The sequence below is a fragment of the Podarcis cretensis genome (genome assembly GCF_951804945.1).
Source record: "Podarcis cretensis genome assembly, chromosome: 11".
Lineage (NCBI taxonomy): Eukaryota > Metazoa > Chordata > Lepidosauria > Squamata > Lacertidae > Podarcis > Podarcis cretensis.
The window spans coordinates 56123585-56138273 of record NC_137180.1 but is presented as its reverse complement, the minus strand read 5'-3'; the positions used below and the strand labels follow the sequence as shown (position 1 = coordinate 56138273).

The 14689-nt window shown below is 42.8% G+C and overlaps 1 protein-coding gene across 2 annotated transcripts in view; it reads right to left on the bottom strand.

Moving 5' to 3' along the window:
* Positions 1 to 1780: 1780 nt before the first annotated feature.
* Positions 1781 to 14689, bottom strand: part of SMAD7 (SMAD family member 7) — a gene marked incomplete at its 5' end in the record, with an annotated part of 111652 nt that continues 98743 nt past the window's right edge. Inside the window, one exon of one of the 2 annotated variants that reach the window (XM_079994973.1) lies at positions 1781 to 4014. In XM_079994973.1, the coding sequence (XP_079851099.1) occupies positions 3476 to 4014 (539 nt within the window). In that variant the 3' untranslated portion in view covers positions 1781 to 3475. The remainder of the gene's footprint in view (positions 4015 to 14689) is intronic. The other variant, XM_079994974.1, reaches the window with a different exon arrangement.

Here is a 14689-nt window from a genome sequence, read left to right as displayed (position 1 = left end):
CAGTGTGATGTAATTACATCCATTTCCCTCCTGCATATTACTATATTGCATAGAATTGTAGAGTTGGAAGAAACCAAAAGGGTATCTTTTTGCCCAATGTTGGGCTCAAACCCACAACCCAGAGATTAACAATCTCCTACTGACTCAGCTATCCAGCAGACCTCATTTACAGTAGTTAATGCTACTGTATTGTTTCATTACACATGTATGCGATACATATATTTACGTATTTTAGCCATTTATCGCATGGCTATGGGCTTGCCAATCGGAAGGTCAGCGGTTCAAATCCCCGCGACGGGGTGAGCTCCCGTTGCTCGGTCCCTGCTCCTGCCAACCTAGCAGTTTGAAAGCACGCCAGAGCAAGTAGATAAATAGGTACTGCTGTGGCAGGAAGGTAGACAACGCTCTGTGCGCTCTGGTTTCCGTCACGGTGTCCCGTTGTGCCTGAAGTGGTTTAGTCATGCTGGCCACATGACCTTTGTTAACAGTCCAGTGGTCCTTTACCTTTTTACCGTTTCTTTATTCCATCAGCTGTGAGGAAGAGACCAGCTGCCTTGGCTTGTTCCTCAACCGCCACCTACTGAAACTCCTTGCATCCGAGACGGGCTGTAACCTTGAGAATGGGTGCATAAGTTGGTTCATCCCTCCTCCCTTCCTAAACACTTCGTCCTTTTGTTTAATGCATTTTTATATTATAACACTGAATGCACCAACCGTCTTGTTTTCTTATTGACCTGTAAACCACTTTTGCTTGAAGAGCCAGATTGTTGTGCCTATTCACTCTGGGAAAATCTTTTGCATTTGTGTACTTTTAGATTATCAACAAGAGTCTCTACGGTTGCAGAGAAACTTGTACTTCAATTTTCTGAAGATCTTAACTGCCCTTTTTCTACACTGGAACATAAAATCGTCAATCTTGTTTTGATATCTGTTTGAACATACGATAGATAAGATATAAATTGAGATTGATAGATTTATTCTTGTTAATGTGAGCTGGGAATTCTTTCTTTCTTCCCTATATGCTTAAAATAATTTTATTAAAAACCAGGAAATGGGACAGCCTTATCTTACCATGTTAACATCTGGCACATTGTGTTATTCTCACCCCTGCATCATGAGGAAGCTTCCAAGTTCACCTATCTTGAAGGTCCCAATTCTGACTTCTCCCTTTGTCAAGGTTAGGTAAAGGTAAAGGTAAAGGTACCCCTGACGGTTAGGTACAGTCGTGGATGACTCTAGGGTTGCAGTGCTCATCTCGCTTTACTGGCCGAGGGAGCCGGCGTACAGCTTCCGGGTCATGTGGCCAGCATGACTAAGCCGCTTCTGGCGAAACCAGAGCAGCGCACAGAAATGCTGTTTACCTTCCTGCCAAAGTGGTACCTACTTATCTACTTGTACTGCGTGCTTTTGAACTGCTAGGTTGGCAGGAGCTGGGACCGAGCAATGGGAGCTCACCCCGTCGCAGGGATTCGAACCACTGACCTTCCAGTTGGCAAGCCCAAGGCCCTGTGGTTTAATCCACAGTGCCACCCACGTGGGTTACACTTTATTGCCCGAGTGACCAGTTTCTGCTATGCAGACACCCCTGCAATTCTGAGCACCATTATTCACCTGACACCCAACTCACTTTGAAAAAACTAAGCTGTGCATGGTTATCATATCAAGTGTACTTAAAAAAACCCCAAAATTACTCATTTAGAAAAGCGTTCAGCTGGATGATAACAGCCAGAGGAAGAAAGAAAAACACCACAATCTTGTGATATTACCTTTTTTTTTTTAATTTGGCATTTTGTTATTTGCATTTATATTAAAGCAAAGTGCATCTTTTCTTATTTCTTGTTTATACACATTGCACAATACATAAATAATGATGCTTATAAAACGTCTTTATATTTACAAGTAATAATATATTTATATATAACATAAAATACATTTTTTTCTTTAATAAATCTCAGGGTTTCTTTTTTTTAAAGGAGTCTCTTTTTTGTTGTTGTTTTGTTTTCCAAAGCACTTCAATGCTAAAATTCCAATGAGAATGCTTCTCTTGTTCACTTAAACCTTTTATATTTAGAAAAATAGCTTATGTTAAGGTCTAAACATGCTCATTGAGCTAAGAACAGTGTAAAATTATCATACTAAGTGTATGAATTCAAGAAGAAATAAATGAATGACTGCAATTTCTGGATGCGAACAGTACTGTTGCAAACCTGACCAGGGCAGGTTACAAGGGGATAAATACTGAAATTCCCTTTCGTCTTTTTTTTATTATTAAAAAAAAGAAAAAGGTCTCAAACAAGTCTGCATCGCAGATCAATTTGAAAAGCACAGGCCATGCACCTTAATTGTTTTCCTGGCATCACAAATGGTCACTAAGCGCAATGGGAAAAATGGGCATGCCCTTCCGAGCCCATGCTTCTCACCCCCACCCCCAAATGACACAGACATGAAGTGTTAAAGCAGCAGATGGCCGCAGTGGAGAGGGTAGGAAGGGGAGAGAAAGAGAGAAGAAAAGGTTGTAAGATTGTTGGCAAAAGATTTACTCGGCTGCATTTGCTCCCTAATCGGACTCTGCTCGCCTTCACGTGGGCTGTGGACATTCGCTCTGCTCCAGGAATCCACAATGGGCTTTCCATCGCCGCAGAGGGTCAGCTTCCTTCATACCAGCAAAGGAGTTGGTGTGTTTGTGACAAACAGCAGATGGATTGATCTGCCACAAAGGGCAGAAGCTGCAGCGAAATGAAATGCATGTTGCGTCGAGATCGGCACGAAGGCATCGCACAGCGGCAGACTCCTGCAAACAGTTTAGCACCGAGTTTGCAAGGCAAACCAAAGAGGTTATCCTTCTTTCCTTCCTAAAAGCATGGTAACTCCAATGTGCGTTTGGAGCTCTCCTGCCTTGCAACGGCATCCCTTGTTGTGCATGTGTGTAGATCTGATACCTCAACCGAAACAAGCAGGGTAAAAGCCACGTGCGCAAGAACTCTGGGAGCAAACATGGGTCTCCAAATTGATGTGTGTTCACCAAGAGGGTGTGAGGAAGGGGGGCAGGAACCTGTTTGAATTCGAGAGGGAGCTATGTATAAACCAAGCTGCGTCCAATTCCCCCCACCACGTTCGGGCAATAATAACTTAAAGGGTACAAAATGACCCACTAATGAATGAAGTACGTTCAAGTGAAACTCTCCTCCACTCCACCCCACCCCAGCCCTTTCCCAGGTGCCTTCCTTTCCCCCTTCTGAGTTATTGGTCATTCACACTTTAAAGAAGAAAAGAAACTTATCGAAATACCAAAACTGAAAAGAAAAAAAGAAAAAGAAACACAGAGAGAGAAATCTTTCCATAAGCTATTTCTCAAAACAGAAAACAAATGAACAAAAACAGTTTGCATGAAAAAGCAAGCACTCAGAAGGAGATATTTAGCAGCAAAGTAGTTATAAAAGGTCATTGTTGAGTCCGGCCTAAGTCTCTTGAGTCATCATCGGTTATTGAAAATAACCTCCAACCAGCAAGGGCAACTGCTGATGAACTGTCTCGTATAACACTGGCCCCAGCCTTTCACAAAGCTGATCTGAACGGTGAAGCCAGTCCACGGCTGCTGCATGAATTCGTGGTCATTGGGCCTCTGCAAGCTGTACGCTTTCTCGTAGTCAAACACTTTGATGGAAAAGCCTGGGAACACCTTGTGCACTAGCAACGTCCTGGAGTCGGGATTGTCCAGTGTGGCCGACTTGATGAAAATGGGGTAACTGCTGCGGTTATAAACCCACACCCCGTCGACCTCCTTGGTCAGCTGGATGCCGTAGCCAATCTTGCTGCGGACTTTCTGCACCAGCTGGCTTTTATTGTCCGAGTTGAGCTGTCCGAGGCAGAAGCCATTCCCCTGAGGTAGATCATAGAAGATATCCAGGGACGGTTCTTGGACAGAATACAGCCGGCCCACGCGTGTTTTTTCTTCCCAGTATGCTACCACGCACCAGTGTGAAGGATCCCCTGGCTCTTGCAGAACGTGGGAATCTGGAGGGAGAGAAGATGGGAGACCAAAGTTTAACCTCATAACAAAACATCAACATCATCATCATCATCATCATCAACAACAACACCACAGAATATGAACAACTATGCATGCCCCCTGTCGTTTAATGAACACATAAAGCTCTCTTATGAACTCTAGCTCAGTACTGACTGGTACCTGTGCTACAAGTATTGGGCTAACAAGGTCTGAACCTGGAACCCTCTGCATTCAAAACATGTGTTCTGCCAGCTCAGCCACAGGCTCCACCCAAATAGTCACAACAGATCAGCAAAGCCCCTTCATTTGTCTTCCCAGGCCCACCAACCCTCCCCTCCTTTCCACTAAGTGTACCAGATAATTTATGTTTTTAGCTACAAACAGAATACACACATTCATTTGCATGAATCCAACAGAGACCAAACATTTTCCTTGTTTATTCTGCAACCGTCTTATTATGGAATCAATTAACCCAAATGCAAAGTAGTTTGCAGCTAAACATTAGAGAATTGGGCTTACAAATCATTAAATATTTGGGGAGTGTGGGCTCTAAGAGAACTCCCCCCCCTCAAAAAAAATACACATAAGTAAGAGTCTCTGGGTTTTAATTGGATCCTGTAGTCAGAAAGAAGGAAAGAGTTCTATGTGGCTGAATGCATGCATTACAAATCCCTCCCTGGCTGACATTATGGGCGAACATTGGACATGATTTGGGGAACCATTTTGATGTGGCAGCAAGAATGCAAAGTCACCACCAGTTGACTGGCCACTGTGCTTCTGCCATATGGTGTGACTGTGGCTCCTTTGGCAACACCCACATGTTCAGAAGAGCAGGACACTTCTATAGGAAAGCTTTTCTGGCTGTTTTCACAGCTCAGGATTCCCGTTCCTCCTTTAGTGAAAAGCTGTTACTATGTTCGAAGTCAAAAGAGCTAAACAAGATCTCCACCTTTGGAGAAGGAGGCCTCTGGGTGCCAGGTGTTGCGTATGGCTGCTGCTTCCATGCCCAGCTTGTGTTCTTCCCAGAGGCATTGAGCTGCCCGTGGTTTAGAAACAGCATGATAGCTCAGTTGGTTAGAGCATGGTGCTGGTAACGCCAAAGTTGCAGGTTTGATCCCTGTATGGGACATTCCTGCATTGCATTGACCCTTGGCCAACTCTATGCTGGACGATCCAGCAGGGCTCTCTGTATGCCATGTGATGCTTCATCGCATCACTTTTGTGTCAATAACAGTCAGTGTGAATGAATGGATTCGTGGAGAGCTGAACCAAGCTCTCTATGACCAAAACACCTTCCACAAACTTAGGTCTGATGGTAAACTGCAGAACTTTTAAAAAGTGAAGTATCTGGGACTAATCACTGTTGCTGCTCTGGCTACTCTTCCTACCCTGGTTCCATTCCCACTGTCTAGACCATAGCTGTCAACTTTTTCCTTTTCTTGCGAGGAATCCTATTCGGAATAAGGGAATTTCCCTTTTAAAAAGGGAAACGTCGACAGCTATGGTCTAGACCAGTGTTTCCCCAAGCCTGGCTCACCAGCTGCTTTGGGACTATAATTCCCATTATCCCTGACCACTGGTCTTGCTACCTAGGGATGATGGGAGTTGTAGTCCAAAAACCGCTGGAGACCCACTAAGTTTGGGGAAACACTGGTCTAGATTATTCCAGAATCGGGCCAATCAAATCATGTTGTGGTAAAGGAACTGGCTGAAGACACAAAACTACAGCACAACGTGCCACCTTGCATCTCCCGTAACTGATTTATCCTCACCTCCACCCTGCAGCCTGGCTGCAGCCTTCAGGTCGTGAACACAGTCATTCAGTTTAAGCCAACGGCAAATCAATGGCAGATAACATAATACCAAAGCCCTGCTAATCAGCCGCAGACATCTTTCGTGATGTCAAATGTGGGTAAGCAGGGCTGACAGCGAGGGATCGCACAGACTAACCCGCCGCGTACATCATCCTGTTCTTAAAAGCCAATCCCTAAGCTTTGTTTCATATAATAAATTTTCCTCTCGTCTTGGAGGGAGGGAGAAAGACATAAAAGGAGAGTCAAGCATAGCTCCATCCAGACTGGGGAGGTAGGGCAAGATCATCTGCTATAATTTACGGGCCTTATTTAAGCCTATAGCCAGATCGCTGGTCATAAATGCTCAAGGATGCAGACGTCAGATGAGCTATAAATCTGATTGAATTGCAGTTAGACTGTGGTTTGTGGTAGCAGGGGTGGAGACCGGAAGTCTTGCATTTGTTAGCAAAAAAATGCAGTGGGGTGGAAGGGGGGAAAGGGGGTGGGGAAATCTGCTTCCCTCTCTTTCTCAACTCTGCCTCTATTGCTAAACAGGGTAAAGGAGGCAATTATCACCAGGGTGCTGGAGGGGAGCCTTGTCTCCAAATCCCTCTTTCAAAGTGCTAGGCAACTTGCAGAGAGCATCAGCTCTGTTCTGATTACCCAGAAATTCCACAATGCTATTTACAGACGTAGGAAGGCCTGGGAACTATTAACTCTATGCAAAGTTCCCTTTTAATACAAGGGGCAGAAAACAGGGAACGGGGGTGGGGAGAGCAGGCGGGGGGGGGGGTGTCTCACAATTCAAGAATATTTCCACCAGAGTCCTCATGAAACTGCCAAAATATCCCTGGGTGTTAAAGCAGCAGTCAGGAGCATGTGAACATTTTGCTCCAAAATCACCCTCTACCACAGTTCAGTGTGGCATTTGCACCTTGCCTATTTTCCCTGATCAATCCTACGCACACTGAACTCAAAGCCCCGTACAGGTGAACCCTGGTGAAAATGCAGAGTATCTATGCCAATGGCACAGTTCAGAGAAAAGGTGTCAGTTCAGAGAAAGGTGTGGCAAATCCACAGGTTGCTTAGATGCACGGACTACCGAGAAAATGTGTGCGCTAAATTGAATCGGGTGTCCCAGCTCCATGCGTGCTGTGAAGCGGGTTGCCAGTTCAGGGTGATAACCCAGTTGTGCAGCCTCCCTAGGTGCAAACTCAAGTCTACCATCACCAATGCTTACAGTGCCGTGCGCATGGAAGCCTGTGGCCCCATAGCCACAGTGCAGAAGCAAACTGAGAATACTATAAAACAGAATTTATGTCCTAATCAAATATTTCGGGTCTATGGTGCTTTGCCGTTTTCACCCTGGAGGCCAGCAACATTTAAAAATAAATAAGGGTGGCGCGAGGAAGACCTGCCTCAGACATCAACATCAGCAGAGTTGACGCTTCTCCTCGGTTGTGGCTCCCACGTTGCCAAGAAAACCAAACCATGGAGGCAAACCAAACCATGAGAGGCAGGAAAGAGCTGCTAGAATGGACCAATGGTCAGACTCTGAATGCAGCAACATCCTATATTCCTCTCGACTTATTTCCCGGGAAGGATCCCTGCGAAACCAAGTTTTCCCACAATGAGCTGGCGATGTCGGGGGAGCGCTTTCCAAGCTGGCAGCTACGCCATCGAGGAAACCTATCAACGGAGCCAAAAGCACATCGTTCTGCAGCTCCATTTTCTGCGCCCACTTCCAACTCCTTAAAGCCAGCCCTCCCCTGATCTGAGAGTGGTATATTCAGTTTGCAATACTTAAAAAAAACCCACATTTAGAGGGAGGGAACAGTGTTGTGCAATTTCCTCCTTTAAATGCCGGCTAGGAAAATATTTCCTTGGTAGCTTGAGGCAGCTTCTATTTATAAAAAAAAGAAAGAGAGGGGAGGCAGTGTTTTGGGAATTAGAAAGATAAAATTTACAACCCATCCCTGGGGACCAGGGGGCGGAAGACCCTCTCCCTTAAACCGCTGGGGCCTGTGGGATGGGCTGCCCATATTTTTGAGGTAGGGCCTTGATTTTGTCTTTCAGCTCTTTGCCCACCCCCCCACCCGGCCGCCTCCAACAGTCCCCTTTTCTGTGCCTCACAATTCTTTGTTTCAATAAAACTATCCCACTGAAACCTGGCACCGAAAATGTGGGGGGAGAGAAGCAGAGTTAAGGGGAGGGGGTTGAAAAGGGCTGGAGGGATAGGCGAAGGACGCTCATATCAAATTACCTTTAACCTAAACTCTCCAGAACTACTTCAAATGTAGTCGTCGGTGCAGAATAACAAAGGGGATGTATATTTCTTTTTATACAGAAATAAAAAAAAATAGAAAAGGTACAGAACTATTTCCCAGGTTAAAGGGGGGTTGGGGTTTTGAGAATGCTTTCATGAAAGGAAAAAGCAAAGCGAGAACCAAAGGCAGAGAATGTATGTGCGTGAACATCTCTATCTGCGTATCTGTGTAGAAGGACCTTTCTTTCTGTAGCTCCCCTATTTCATGAAATAAAATCCCTCAGACGGCATTCTTTCCCTTTCATCTCCTTGGCCCCGCCGGTCCACCCAGCAATTTTCAGACAGACGTCAGTTAAAGAGAAGTTTTCAGATTATGTTAATTGCTGAGCCTAGATAAATTGCAGGCTCCTCTCTCTTGCTCTAGTGTTTGTGTGTGCCAGACAGAGAGACTTCTCCATTTATATGTCCCTTACAGCTACGAACTCACCACACAGGCAGGTTTCAGTGACCTCCTTGAACGCCAAGTTTCCCACATGGGTGGCGGGCGTAAATGCATGCGCGCACACACACACCAAACGGTGATGTGGAGCTACTGGATGGGTGCATTATGATCCTTGACCAAGCGTTAACTTCCGCCCAATGTGAATGGCCAGTTGCACTGCCATCTCGAGAGGCAAGGAGACTCTCAAGATCGTGGGTAGGCTATGAAACGCTATGAAAATGGAATTAAGACTTACTCCAATCGGCTCCTTTAGATGGAAAATGAATGACACCCTATTAAGAGATCAGGAGATTGTGAAGAAGGCCCAAAAAACCTTGAAAGATTATTTTGAAATAAATTTGAATACTACGGTGGAAAGGAGAACAATCTGGGATGCAAGCAAAGCAGTTATGAGAGGGTTTCTGATACAACAGAACACGATAAAGAAAAGAATCTGGAATGGGGAAAAAAGATAAGATTTTAGAGAAGATAAGAGATGGAGAGAAAAAGTTGAAATCTAAGCCAAAATCGAAGGAGATCTTGAGAGAAATTAAATTTTACCAAGCACAGTACGTGAAATTGATAAATCAAGAAGTTGAGTGGAAAATTAAACAAATGAAACAAAGATCATTTGAATCAGCTAACAAGTGTGGGAAACTATTAGCATGGCAATTGAAAAAGAGACAAAAATTGAATACAGTCACCAATCTAGAGATTGAAGGGAAAGATATCCAGAAACCCGAAGAAATTAGGAAGTGTTTCCAGAGATATTTCAAAAAGCTCTATACTCAAGGGCCACAAGAGGAGAAGGAGATAGACCAATTTTTGAAAACAAATGGTTTACCAAAACTTGCCCAGGAAAAGAGAACAATCCTGAATCATAAAATAACACAACAAGAAATAGAGGGTGCCATCCAGAATATGCAACTAGGCAAATCTCCAGGTCCGGATGGGCTTACCTCCAAGTATTATAAGATATTGAAAGATTATTTGATACAACCATTAATGGAGGTATGCAATCAGATTTTGGAGGGGAAGAAGGCACCGGAATCGTGGAAAGAAGCTTTCATCACATTGATCCCTAAAGTGGAAACTGAAAAGACTCAACTTAAGAACTACCGTCCCATCTCACTCCTAAATGTGGATTACAAAATTTTTGCAGATATTTTGGGAAGTAGATTTTAAAAAGTATTAAATGAAGTAATTCACAAGGACCAGGCAGGCTTTCTCCCAGGAAGACATTTGTCTGATAATACTAGGAATATTATTGATATTTTGGAACTTTTGCAAACCAACATTAATACAAAATCAGTGTTAATTTTTGTTGATGCGGAGAAGGCCTTTGATAACATTTCTTGGAGGTTTATGAAGAAAAATTTGGAAGGGATGGGAGTGGGACGGGGGTTTGAAAATGGAATAGAGGCAATTTATTCAGAGCAGAAAGCTAAACTGATAGTAAACAATGTGGTGACAGAAGAATTTAAAATTGAAAAAGGAACACGACAAGGTTGCCCCCTATCCCCTCTGTTATTTATTTCTGTTCTGGAGGTGCTTTTGAACATGATTAGGGAAGACCGGTTGGTACAAGGAATACAGGTCGGAGTGAAACAATTTAAATTGAAAGCTTTTGCAGATGATTTGGTTTTAACACTACAGGAGCCAGAATCTAGTACGAAGAGAGTGTTAGAATTAATTTATGAATTTGGTCGGGTAGCGGGGTTCAAACTGAACAAGCAAAAAACCAAGGTTTTGGAGAAAAATCTGACACCTTTGGAAATAGATGGGTTTCAGAAAGAGACAGAGTTAAATGTTGTTAAAAAGGTAAAATACCTAGGGGTAAACTTGTCTGCCAAAAATTTGAATCTATTTAAAGATAATTATGAAAAATGCTGGTCAGAAATTAAGAAAGATTTAGAGATCTGGTCAAGATTGAAACTTTCCTTGTTGGGTCGAATTGCAGCTATAAAGATGAATGTATTGCCGAAGATGTTATTTTTGTTTCAGACCCTACAGATCGTGGACAGAGTGGAGTGTTTTGGGAAGTGGCAGAAAGATATTTCTAGGTTTGTCTGGCAGGGCAAAAAGCCCCGAATAAAATTTAAAATATTAACGGATGCAAAAGAGAGAGGGGGGTTTGCCCTGCCAGATTTAAGGTTATATTATGAAGCTGCGGCTTTCTGCTGGATGAAAGATTGGTTACTCCTTGAGAACACTGACGTCCTAGATCTGGAAGGGTATAATAATGTTTTTGGATGGCATGCATATTTGTGGTACGATAAGGTAAAGGTTCATAAAATGTTTAAAAACCATATTGTCAGGAAAGCTATATTTATGGTCTGGACAAAATACAAAGACTTATTGGAAGGTAAGACCCCGAGGTGGTTATCACCAGCGGAGGCCAAGGTTCGAAAAAACCCCAATATGGAGGCCGGATGGCCGAAATACTGGGAAATAATAGAAAAAATTGGAGATAATTGGAGGCTGCAGAGCTTTGAAAAATTAAAGAATAGGGTGCAAGACTGGTTTCATTATGCTCAAATTCAAGAGGTTTTTAAGTCAGACAAAAAAATAGGATTCCAGGTGGAAAAATCGAAATTAGAGACAGAACTGTTAGAACCTAAGACCAAGGCGCTTTCGAGAATGTATAACTTGCTGCTTAAATGGAACACCCAGGATGAGATAGTCAAATCAGCCATGATAAAATGGGCTCAGGATATTGGGTACAACATTATGTTAGAAGACTGGGAAAGGTTATGGACCACTGGAATGAAATTCACGGCATGTAATGCCCTGAAGGAAAATATTATGAAAATGATATATAGGTGGTACATGACCCCAGTCAAACTTGCAAAAATATATCATCGGTCTGATAATAAATGTTGGAAATGTAAGGAGGCTGAAGGGACATTCTTTCATCTTTGGTGGACTTGTCCAAAAGTGAAGGCCTTCTGGGAAATGATCTATAATGAGTTAAAAAAGGTGTTTAGATACACCTTCCCTAAGAAACCAGAGGCCTTCCTCCTGGGCATTGTGGACCAAAAGGTGTTAAAGAAGGATAGAACTTTTTTTATGTATGCAACCACAGCAGCAAGAATACTCATTGCAAAATATTGGAAGATACAAGACCTTCCCATGCTGGAAGAGTGGCAGACGCAGTTGATGGACTATATGGAACTGGCTGAAATGACTGGCAGAATCCGAGATCTGGGAGAAGAGACAATGGAAGAGGACTGGAAGAAATTTAAGGACTATTTACAAAAACATTATAAGTTGTATGAATGTTAAGAATCTGCATGACTTGGAAATTTTAGCTCCTGCAATTAGATTAGGAAAATAGAAAGTTAAGTTATAAGTAAGAAAAAGTTGAAATTTAAAGTTATTTTATGTATTATCTTAAGGTATAAATATTTGACAAAAGGTACTTTAAATTTAGAAGTAAAACACTCTGAAAGATATAAATAAGATACGAAACAAGGTAATAATTTGCTGATATGTTTATTGTAAAGAATGCAGGGTGAGGGAGATGTGGGGAAGTCCAGTTAGTAACCTAAAAATGTATTTTGAAAGTTGAACTGTTTTTCTTTCTTTCTTTTTTCTGGTTTGTCCTTCTTTTTCTTTTCTGTAAACTGAAAATGTAATAAAAATTTTAATAAAAAAAAAAAGATCGTGGGTAGGCAAACTTAAGGCCCGGGGGCCGGATCCGGCCCAATGGCCTTCTCAATCCGGCCTGCAAACGGTCCAGGAATCAGCGTATTTTTACATGAGTAGAATGCATCCTTTTATTTAAAATGCATCTATGGGTTATTTGTGGGGTATAGGAATTTGTTTAGTCATTTATTTTTTTCAAAATATAGTCTGGCCCCCCAGAAGGTCTGAGGGACAGTGGACCGGCCCCCTGCTGAAAAAGTTTGCTGACCCCTGCTCAAGATCATGCACACTCCAAGATTTTAGATGAGGTGTGCCTCCTCCAAGACTGTTGCTATTTTTCAGGAGGGATTCAAGCACACACCATAAATTTAGGTTTGTTCAACTGAAAAGGATTAAGATATACTCTGGGTGCCCTAAGATCGACAAATCCACTTCAAAAGGGAACCTTTTTTTCCTTTTTTGCAGTTAGGAAAGTGGCGGGCGTTGCTAAAGTGTGAAGCGGATGAAGCACAAACATCAAATTGTCACGTGCAATTTCATTGCCTGCTTTGTTTCTCAGACTGGTTTGTCGCTGGGAGCTCTAAGCATCCACAACAGACCAAAGGAATCTTACCAGCAGTCAGTTATCGTGGGTTGCAACTACTTGGGTGCACATCAGCATGCAGACCAAGTGAGGCCAACCAGGGCTGCAGATCGAAGACTCACTGGCTGCTCATTGTCATGCAATGCGCCTTTATCTCTGCAATTCTCACTTCCCCAGTTGCAGTTCACTGTAAAATGGGACTTAGCACTGGAACAGCCAGCAGTAGTTCCAGCTGTCCCTGGGGAAGCCAACTGTGCAGATGGTCTCATTATTCAGTGCCATGGTTGGGCAATTCGTTCAGAACCAAAGGCCAGATTAGTAATATATCATGAGATAAGAGAATCAAAGCTCATTTGCATTTTCAGCTGCATGCAATTAGCGTAATTTGCTTATCATTTTCATGAATGAGGCAGGTGACAAGCTACTGTTTGCCCATTCGTGCTGCATTCAATCTGTAGCAGAGTCTTATTAGTTCTGAGATTGCCAGCATCTAGGGTAAAAAACCCCACTTCCTCACCTTTGCAACCCATTCGACAGACATACCCATGCACGAATAACAATCTTAAGAAGAAGAAGAAGAGTTTGGATTTGATATCCCGCTTCATCACTACCCTAAGGAGTCTCAAAGCGGCAAACAATCTCATTTTCCCTTCCTCCCCCACAACAAACACTCTGTGAGGTGAGTGGGGCTGAGAGACTTCAGAGAAGTGTGACTGGCCCAAGGTCACCCAGCAGCTGCATGTGGAGGAGCAGGGAAGCAAACCCAGTTCACCAGATTACGAGTCACCACTCTTAACCACTACACCACACTGGCTAATATATATCAAAATATGCATCCACAACAATCTTAAGGTGGGCTGCATGCCTTTAAACATTTTTTTGAATGTTTATTAATTTAAATCTTCACCATTTTACTTAAACAAAAAATAACATCCATTAAAAAGAGTTGTGAAACTGCTCTACAGATGAGATGGAGCGGTGACGTCACAAGTGCTCGCCAGTCAGTGCTCTGCATAGCCACCTTTTAAAATGGAAAGAATCATTTCCTCTTGAAGCAAATCCTGGACAGGAAATTGTTCTTGTGCATACAACAGGAGTTGTACACTTCCACAGTGGCGTATTCAAACAATGCACATCCACAGCAGCCTTGAGATTATCAAGACTAGTTAAGACTCCCAAAACTGTGATTAAGTGTCCTAACCTAGGAAAGATGTCAATATGCGCCCCAGGCTTACTTCTGCATTCACTGCAAGAGGTTAAAGAATACACATTCACAATATTAGAGACTGAAAACAAATGGAAGAAATAAGAGAAAAAATACAGAGTAAAAACATATATAATTTCTGTGGGTCCATTGTATCTATAGCTAGCCATAAAAGCATAAAACTCTGTGATAATAAAGGTATCTCAGACAGTACAGACACCCCATCCTGGTGTGTTTTGGACTACAACTCCCATCAGTCCTAGCCAGCATGGCTAATTGTTGAGGCTGATGGGTGTTGTAATATGAAGCATCTGGAAGACACTAGGTCTGGAGAAGGCTGAGATTGTACTACATCCCTGAATTTACTCCCCTGTAGCTGTAGTAAAGAATTCCCAACTTAATCGCCAAGAACAGATTCAAAGGGATTTCTGTTCTGGTTGCAGTTAATTATTAATATAATTGTAGATAGATTTTGAAATGCTAATATATGCCTCCAGAGACCCCACCACAAGTTAATTAAAAAAAATAGAGGTACGCAGAACAGTTCTGGATCCATTTTTGGGCTCAGCACATCAAGCAAAAAGTTGGTGAGCAAATGGCAGTCAAGGGGAAATGTGAATAGAGATGTCACGTGAGAAAAAGCTCAAGCAATGCCTAGCCCACAGAGGCAATGTCTAGGAATCTCTTAGTAAATATAGTATTGCA